This window comes from Ochotona curzoniae, unplaced genomic scaffold (assembly GCF_017591425.1).
Source record: "Ochotona curzoniae isolate NIBS_2020 unplaced genomic scaffold, NIBS_Ocur_1.0 contig_3819, whole genome shotgun sequence".
NCBI classification, from domain to species: domain Eukaryota; kingdom Metazoa; phylum Chordata; class Mammalia; order Lagomorpha; family Ochotonidae; genus Ochotona; species Ochotona curzoniae.
Window position 1 is genome coordinate 11,210,808 of NW_024466004.1, and position 9,912 is coordinate 11,220,719.

The following is a 9,912-nucleotide window of genomic DNA, read 5'->3' on the forward strand; positions in this document are numbered from 1 at the left end:
ACTGCAAAAGTAAAAGGGCTATATCTGAAAGTATTAGGAGTGGCAATTTTGGAGACCCAGGTTCAGATAGTTCTGAATCAGTGTTCAGAGGAACGAAGGAATTGCAAGAACTTGTATAGGTTGTTGAATGTTGAAAAGAATGGAGGCTGTGTACCCAGTAGAAGGTAAAGAGAAGAATGTATAAGCAGAATGGAAATGTTCTTAATACATGATTCCTGTAACCTGTTTTTAGCCATAGGAGCCTTTGGGTTCAACATGTTTGCTTATTTGGGTCTTTCCAGAAGCCTGCAAAGGATGGCAGTGATGAGTGTTCAATACTCAAGACAGCAGCTGGAATCTAACAAAAGTCCTGTTTCCTAATAATTTCCTAACTCCACCTTGAAAGATTCTTTCAGTGTTTGCGTTCATCTTAATTTTCCTTTCATTTTTGCAGTTCTGCTACATCTCTGGTTCCTGCACATTCTGTTAGAACAGTCTCCAGGCTATTCCTCTAATCTCTTAAAATGACCTTGACTTAGGGCTGGAAGATATACTTTTCATTTGCTTTGGATACCTTTCTCTTAAATATCTATTTTCCCCTGCCTCCTTTCGATCTCTGCTCAATTCTGATGTTACTGAGAAGTCTTCTGTTATCATCCTCTTTCAGATTTAAATGCAACATTCCTCCCTACCCTGTGTGACTCTAATCTCACTCTTCAGAAAATTTACTGCATTGTCTGATGACATGTTTAAAAATCATATAGTTTGTTTATTACCTCATAAAACAGAGAGCAGGGATTTCTGTTTACCTTGTGTTTTGTCAGTACCTGCATTAGTACCCTATACTTGGTAGACACTTAGATATTTGGAGAACGATGCAGTGCACCTGTCTATTTTTGCCTCATTACGATTTACTTCCCTATACTTTAGAGTGGGTAATCATTATAAAACTCCAGAGTCATTACTCCCTGCTTAACTTTCAGTATTCTTCATTATCGTTTGAAAAATATCATAAAAAAGACCTTTTATTTACATGCCACAGGATCTCAGTTCTGCTTAGTTTAGGCTCACAGAAGACTTTATCAAAACAAAATATGAGTAACTGCAGCAGTTGACTGATGTGTAGGCTGGCTAGATTCAGATTCACGTGATGCTTGAGTCTTCATGTGTTTTTTGTTTTCTTTTCTCTCCATCTATAATTCTGCTTTCCTCTGCTTGAGAACAAGAATGGTATCTTTCATCCTGGGACACAGTCTTGCCCCGCCAAACATATTGACACAAAAGACATTCACTGTAGAGTGAATGAATCTTCAAGCCTTGTTTTTCCATTGCCAGATCTAACCACTTATGACACTGTGAAACACTACTTGGTACTAAATACACGACTGGAGGACAATATCATGACTCATGGTTTATCAAGGTAAGTGATAGATTTTAACTTGAATATTTTTTATTACCTTGTCTTCCATAGTTAGCAAATATGCCACATTTTAGCTGTTTTGCTCAGGGATCTAGTTGGTAGTATATTTACAAAAGAGTGATTTTCTTAATGTTTCTTTTAGTTGAAATAAGAAAAAGACAAGTTATAGCCCCCTGATGTATTTGTACCTTGATGGGGACTTTGCACGGATGGTTGCTGATGAGCAGCTCTCCATAATTTCAGAGATATGCTGGAGCATGTTTTATGCTAAAGACACTGCAGGACTCTGCATTGCATAAAAAGGGTGCAAATGCAACTCCGACTCAGGGAACTTATCCTCAAGAGACCAATCACAAAATCTCTGTAAATACTAGAAGGTGACTGGTGCGTGTAGGGTTCCAGAGGTGGAAGGGAAAAGCCACTTGGAAGGACTCACAAAAGAATTAAAATTATTTAAAAGTACTAAATGAATGAGAAGCTTCACAGACACAGGAAGAAGGATATATTGGAAGGGTGACACCTTAATTTCTTTGCAACTTAACTTCAAATTATTCATGAGAATGAGTTATTAACAGTGGAAGTTATTACATTTAACTTTGTTCCTACTTCCAAATCCTATAATTCCCTATGCTATTTAGATAGTTCAAAGAGTGTAGGAATAGAATCATGTCCATGATACTTGGACATATGCGTTTAAACATACTAGAAGTATTATTATGTAAAGTGCTTATTTTGCATGTGATATTGCAGCTGTCTCACTTTTCCTCTACATCTTTACAAAGATGTACCATTTCCACCACTCAATTCTGTCCTTACCCCAGAGCCTTCCCCAGATTGCCTTTCACCCACTTACTCTTCATAGCACTTTCTCATTTTTTTTTTAACAGCACTTACCAGCATCTCAATTTATCTGCTCTGCCTCCCCCAAAATATAACTCCTGTAGGGCAGGATCTTACCTGTCATGTTCATTGCCTGAAAGGAATGCCTGGCATCAGAAAGTGTTCAGTACATATTTGTTGACTGATATTCTTTATGTTTTTTTTCTGCTTCTTTAATGAATTAGTTACTTTAAGCTAAAACATCTTTATTATAAAGAATATTAAAATAACATTGTATCTAACTCTTCCTAAATATCAGTTTCCTTTTCTTAAAATTTAGTATCTACTGCATATTCTTTCAATTTCATTTATTTGTATCTGTAGTTTTTGTTCTGGACTGGTAGCTTCTATTCTGGGAACACCAGCCGATGTCATCAAAAGCCGAATAATGAATCAACCACGAGATAAACAAGGAAGGTAGATAGAAAGTTTTCAGTATTTATGTATCTGAATGTCTGTAATAAATTCTGTTCTTTAAAGATGCCTTCCTGTATTGATTCTTGATAAAAATCTATGTGTGCATTTTACCGTTTTGTGAGGAAATTGTTTTTATCCAGTTACTTGTTCTTTGATGAAAAAGTAATATACATTTGAGGAGATAAACTAATGGTCATAATTTAGACACAAGGTATTCATTGTGACTTTATTGTTTTCAAAGAGTTTTTGAAAGCATACTCTGCTGAGAATTTACACAGCACTTTCTTCAGAAGCTTATGACTTACAGGTAACCTGGAGAATTTGATTTGATATAAAATAGTACGTTCTTTCTGGAAAGGATCAGGTGGAGTGGATTCTAAGTATTTAAGACCAAGGGTGGGATGAACCAGAAGAGTTAACTTTGAAAATTTCTTTAAGCTTAAAAATAAACATCTGTAGTACCACTAGTATTATTTGTTCTGAATTATACGAAAATATTTAACTTATAATAAATTTTCTTGTATTGTTTCTTGTTCTTTATGTGTTCATTTACAAATGACAAATCTAACAAAAGTATCATTTTCTTTGTAGGGGACTTTTATATAAGTCATCAACTGACTGCTTGATTCAGGCCGTTCAAGGCGAAGGGTTCATGAGTCTGTACAAAGGCTTTTTACCATCTTGGCTGAGAATGGTAAAGTTAGCTTTTTTTTTCTTTTTTCTTCTTCTTCTTTGTACTTAAGTTACTTTTGGTCTATAAGTGTTTCCCCTTTTCCTTTCTGGTTTGTAGCATAGCTCTGCCCCCAAACTAAGGCCCTTTCCTTTTTTCTTTTTTTTTTTTTAATATTTCCAAAATTTTCTTTCACTTCTACTCAGAGTTATGTCACCTTTCATAGTAAATTAAGGCAAAATTAAATAATTCAGTCCACTACTGAGTAAGCTGATAGTCCGTTTTTATAAAGTCAGTGGATAGATTTTGTATAAAATGAAACGTTTTTCAATTTTACAGTCTAAACGACAGTAATTTGAGACCTGTACAAATATTTGGCACTAGAAATTTTCCCTATAAAAATGCTACTGCTTCTAAGAAAATGTATTACTCTGATGGCAAATGTTATAGCACCACTTATAACTTATGATCACAGAACTGTGCTTCGTAAGAAAACATTATGATGTTCCTTGTTTTGTTTAGGTGTTATTTTTTGTACTGGGAGGAAGAAATTTGTATGTTTAGAAAGGAGATTCTGGCTCCATGTGAGTTAAGGCTAGGAATAGTGGAAAATGAGAGGTAGTACTGGTGAGGATGAGAGTAGAACAGTGGACACAGAAAAGAATGGGGTAAGCAGATATTTAGAAGGTAGGAAGCAGCAAGAAACATCCCTATGAAGTCAGCCATTTTTTTTCTTCTTTCTACTTACTTTCAACCTAGGTCATGATTAGTCACTCAGAGTAGGAAGCTAGGAAGGAAAGAAGATTGAAGTAAAATGAATTTAGTTTGTAAACAAGTGAAATTTTAAATAGCCAGTTCTGATTTTCCAGCATTACAAAATGAAAGGAGCCGCTATTTTGGCGACCTTCATTATATGAAAATGGTATTTTGAAATTATCCAAGAACTATGGATATTTCTTACTGGAAAGGCACATTTTTATTTGATCTGTATAAACCAAGCGCTGTCACAGGTATTGTCAGACTCAGAGAAAAAGACTGTCTACACTAGAGAATTTTACAATGCATTTAAAAGTTAAAATTGTAAAAACAGTAGATAACTGCTAAGTTACTTGGTATATGGCCAACATGGTACTAACTGTGCTTATGGCTTAACTTATTCAATTCTCCCAATACCTACAAAGTAAGTAGGATAGCATAGTTCTTATTGAATAAAGAATGGAATAAAAATAAAACTCCCAATAAATAACTAAACCAGGGATCTGGCATGATGGCTCAATGGCTAAATTTTTAGACTTTCCTTTGTCTCAGGGTCTGGGAATTCACCCATGTCTTGGCATGGCCTGCCTGATGAGAATGATGCTGCCTGCATACCTCTCAGGCAGTCTCTGTCCACTAAATATGACTTACGGTGGGCATCGTGGGCCGCATGGTATGTCTGTATACCTAACCCCCGTGACAACTCTAGACACAAAGGCTCAGATGAGCCTCCTTGGGTCAGTACTTCCTTCAGATTGCCACACATCATTAGAAAGGGAGAGAAGTGCCTTCTGTGCATCCTGCCAGGAAAGGGTTGTCCCTCCTGCCTGGGACCATGTGCCTCTTCCCTTCACTGACTTCAGTCTAGATGTTCTCACTATTAACACACTGTCACTATGAGAAAAAAAGAGTTTAAAAAAATTGGGGGCCCAGCACTATGGCTTAATGGCTAATTCCTCACCTTGCAAGTACCGAGATCCTTTGTGGGCCCTGGTTCATGTCCTGGCTGCTGCACTTCCCATCCAGCTCCCTGCTTGTGACCTGGGAAAGCAGTGGAGGGTGGCCCAAAGCCTTGGGACCCTATTCCCATGTGGGAGACCCAGAAGAAGCTCCTGGCTTTGAATAGGCTCAGCTCTTGCCATTGCAGCCACTTGGGGAGTGAACCAGTAGATGGAAGATATTTCTCTCTTTCTCTCCATAAATCTGATCTGCCTTTCCAATAAAAATAAAATTTTTTTAAGAAAAAACAAACAAACAAACAAACAAAAAAACTAAGCCAGGGTAAGTGAATCAGGGCATTAAGCTTTGGTAGCCTGCTACTGGGTACTTCAAAAAATTTGTAGAAAATAGAATTAAAAGATATGTTTATTTTGATGCAAAATCTTTAATTGATGCATATTTTTATAATATACATTTTCTCTGAACATGGAAAGTAGAATAAAAATGTATGTAACAGTACTTGAGAGTCTTCACAGAGCCAATATCAAATCTGGGCTCTGAAGCATTATAAGCATCTTTTAAAAGAAATATGATGGAGCAACATGAGCATAGGTGCTGTGTCATGTGTGGGCCTTGAATGTTTGAAGAACTACAGAAAATTCTGTGTGACTGGAGAGCACATACTGGAGGGGAAGTGGTAGAAGACAAGGTTAGAGAAGTGCGCAAGGTCCAGGCTGGGAAGGACCAACCTTGATAGTTTGGATGTGGTTAATAGAAGCACCTTCTTAACCATGAAAATAATGCACTCAGCTTGGCAGCAGTATAAAAAATATGTCAAAAGATGTGATATAAGAAAACATGCTTTGGGAGAATTCTAGGCAAGAAGTGATTCTAGAAATGGAAAGAAGATAGATTTTAAGACATGTAGAGCTAAGTCCGATGAGAGATGGAAAAAAGAAATTAGGACTTAGGTTTCCGTTGTGGACCCTAGGGGAATGGAAAGGACTGTTGCTGAAAAACAACTTTGGGTAGGAATGAGTGCAAAGTCCATTTTTAACTAAGACCCCCTTGCTGCAGTTATATCCTTAGCTCTATTTTTGTTAGTCATTAGAATGCATCTTCATATCTTCATGATACTTCTTTCATCCCTTTCTTTCTTTAAGATCTGTTCTCCTAACCCCACTATTTACTAAATTTCAGTTTCCTGAAACATTAAAATATATATAATAGTTTCCTAAAATAACATGAAAATATTTCCAGAAACATAAGTATTGTTCTGTACGTGTTACATTCTAATTGTTTACATTTATTGCTATACACTGATCCCATAGAGCATCTCTGCGTTCAGCACCAATCAGAACTGAAGCAGAAATGATAACCAAGGTACCCTCTTACAGTTCCCATGTTTACCTTCTATTTCCCTCTGGTGTCCTTAGTGTTTATATTTTTAGTATTTAAATATTTTCTACCCTTATTCTCTTACATTTCCTTTAGTTGTAGTTAAACCTTCATGCAAGTTAAGCCAAGACTCCCTAGGTATTCTAAATTTTTATACCAGTATAGAAAGACACCAGGTATTGGTTTTATGACCTAACTGTCCCAATTGAATCTTCCATCCTCCTTTTAAGCTGTTGAAGTTTCTCATTGTGCTATGGATATGAGGTATATGTAGAGGAGCCCACCTTAGAACTCAGGCATCCAAAGTTTCGGCCCTCTAACCAGCGACTGTTCAGTAAAATACAGGGATGGTAGCAACTTTCATTTCTATTTTATTTTGTTATTTCAAAAGGGCCGTGACAAATAAGATGTGAAAATGCTTTGTAAAGTATGAAGTGCTTTAAGGTAGAGTACAAAAATAATCACTTTCAGCTAAAGTTGATGTATCATGACTTTGTCACTCAACAATGTATATGCATATACGTAGAATATTTGTGATTGCTTTGAAATACGCACTAACTTGTTTGGTTAATCTTTCAGACCCCTTGGTCACTGGTGTTCTGGCTTACTTATGAAAAAATCAGAGAGATGAGTGGAGTCAGTCCATTTTAAGCCCTTAAAGATACATGTTCAGTTTTACTGAAATATGGGCATCTGCAACATACACACCCCTATTATTTCTACCTCTTTAGGAAGAGACATTACTCCAGAGACTGTGATTTATAGGGGGCAGCACTTTATTTTTCTTGGAAACCCAAGTTCTCTCTGACTCCTATTTTTGTCCAAAACTGATCTGGTCGAATCTCCCAAGGCCATCCAATGGGAGCCAGCACAACATTTTCTAAAGAAGAACCGTACCCAGACCACACCTACCTTGGGCAAGAAGGTTTGGCCTCTGAGATGCTGTTCTGTGCTGAAGAGCCTGCTTAGAGGAGGAGTGCCAGCAGGGAGGCAGCAGCTCAGATGTGAAGTAGACAATAGGAATGTGGAAAACTACGTGTAGTCCTTAAAGAAACATTTAACCTGTTATGTTCATATTTAAAATTGGAGTTTCACAATTCATTTTTCTATTGCTGTTAAAGTACACATATTGTAACTTAAAGTGAGGCACTGAAAATTCATGAATAAATGTTTTGAGTTTCCCTAGTGTTAAAGACAGTTGATACACCTTTTTCTTGCCAGGAGGATGAAAAGAAAAATCAAAGGAGGTAATGTTTGGATTTCAAAGAAAGAAGCCGATTCCTTCAGTGTCCCATCATTGTATCTGTATTAATTGGTTGGTCCTCCGCTACACCTGCTAGTAACTTCCCTGGGCAGTCAGACTCTGATGGAAACAAGATTATACCTGGGATTTGCCACTAACTATATAGAATCTTAATATGTTAGATTTATAAGAATTGTACTTTATTTGATTTAAACTCAGCGGGAGAAGTACTTCTGAAGCACTATTTGCTACTTTCATCCTGTCAGTGGTATTTTAAAACTAAAAGTGTTACAAAGTCGGTTAGCTCTGATATGGGTCCTTATCTTCCTTCCTTAACACTAGGAGGAGAGGGCTTGTAAGAGGGAACTCAGAACCCACATGCAGTAAAGAAAAAAAAAAGTTAGACTGAATTATACTTTAACAAATCCTCTTGCCTATAAAACAATCAGTATGAATTATCTTCATATACAGTGCTCTATCCAGTCAACCAAATCTGTTTTTCTTAGTTTAGAAAAATAAAATATTTCTTCGGATTCAGCACCTACCACTTACTTCCCCGTCCCCAAACAGTGGTCATATCTGGACAGATAGCTATGGTTAGGAGTTAAGGCTATAACTGCTTTTAAAAGGGCAGGGGGGACTCAAAATACCCAGCCTCATCAAAGCCTTGAAGCTAATCAAACAGAATTTTTTATGGTGGACATGAGTGCACAGCAAAGAGTTTACAAGTCCTTCGTGGCTATGCTGACAAATAATCACTGCCGTTTGAACATGGAGAAGGACACTGTAGAATCTATTCCAACAGGATGTATTAACATGCAGTGGCTCATTGTTCTAGTTGCAAATGTATGGTTTATTCTCAGATTTTTAGGAGTTCTATATGTCCATTGTATTTGTCAATCTGTAATTGAGATGTTAAATATATTTATATATATGATACTAATAAATTCCCAAGTATTCTGCATTGAACCGCTTTAGGAAAAATTTCAGTTATATTTTGTATTTTTTTTAATTACGTGAAAACTGGTTGAAAATAATTGTGTGTAAACTAGACCATGAAAAAATTGAATTAGTTTTGTTAATTTGTGGGTTTGGGATGAAAACATTGCCGAAGTCCTGTCACTAGCCCTTGATAGCTGGATCTTGAGTAACTGGAATTTTTAACCTGAAATAATCACTTGGGATCATCTGGCTTAAATGCATTTTACATGTTAGGAAACTGAGACCCGGAAAAGTAAAACAGCTCTTGTTCCTAAGTGACTGAACCACAGAGCCAGGATAAAAATACAGATCTTCTAACTTTTACACAGTTACCATAATTGACAGTATGCACTAATTAGGCACTAAGTGAATATTTTTTGTACTGGTCACAACAGTGCAGCCCAGTGTTTTTGAGTCTTAAAAAGAAAAACAGATTTTATTTGTGACATTTTCTATTCTGGCCTCACACATTCAACTGACTCTAATTTTTCTGCAGCACAAATTTTACAAAGGGGTCACCATGCATTAGCTTAACCACTCCATAATCTAAAAGCTGTGTCTCCAGCAGACATCCCTTACGTTCACACTTTCTGGTGAAATCATGTTCACTCTTGAATTTTGTTTTTCCAACTAGGAAAACCTTGTTCTTTTCCATATTATGTAAATAATAAAAAGAAATGAAAATTTCCTTAATTTTATATCCATACGCAAAGATGTGCCATTTTCAACCTCGCTTTATCATTAGTACTACTCTACACTTGATCTCAGCCAAAAGGCTGAGAAGTGATGAGTACTACTCACCCTAGTTAGGCTCAGCATTGAACGGTCTCACCTTGAAATTCAGCCTTCCTAGGTAAGCAGAATCATTTTTCTTCAGGCAACTCTTAAGCATATAACACCTTATTCTGGCTTCAATTGCTTCATCATGTACATGTAATAGAAGTTAAGGCATTTGTCGCTCTCAGCCCGACTGCATTGCTCTGACCTGAGCCTTTCTCTGCATTCTTCTCACCTCTGTGGATGACCTGCACTTGGCTGCTTTTTGGGTCAGGTTCATTCTGTGCCCTCTACCTAACTTGCCTTTCCTTGCCACCACCACATGGTTCTCCTCATTTTCCTTTGTTAAATCCCACTTGAGATATGTACAGTGATCACCTTCCACTTGCTCTCTGGCTGCCAGCAGTCTCAACATCTTGTATCTCTCCCCAACGCACCCACCAGGGTAGAGAA

General features: G+C 37.0%; 1 protein-coding gene across 3 annotated transcripts in view; it reads left to right on the forward strand.

Moving 5' to 3' along the window:
• Positions 1–8,323, forward strand: part of SLC25A27 (solute carrier family 25 member 27) — a 29,872-nt gene extending 21,549 nt beyond the window's left edge. Inside the window, exons 6-9 of one of the 3 annotated variants that reach the window (XM_040983503.1) lie at positions 1,315–1,399; positions 2,603–2,695; positions 3,287–3,389; positions 7,038–8,323. In XM_040983503.1, the coding sequence (XP_040839437.1) occupies positions 1,315–1,399; positions 2,603–2,695; positions 3,287–3,389; positions 7,038–7,109 (353 nt within the window). In that variant the 3' untranslated portion in view covers positions 7,110–8,323. Of the gene's footprint in view, positions 1–1,314; positions 1,400–2,602; positions 2,696–2,936; positions 3,003–3,286; positions 3,390–7,037 lie in introns of those variants that run through there. The other 2 variants (XM_040983504.1, XM_040983505.1) reach the window with 2 other exon arrangements.
• The last annotated feature ends 1,589 nt before the right edge of the window (positions 8,324–9,912 follow it).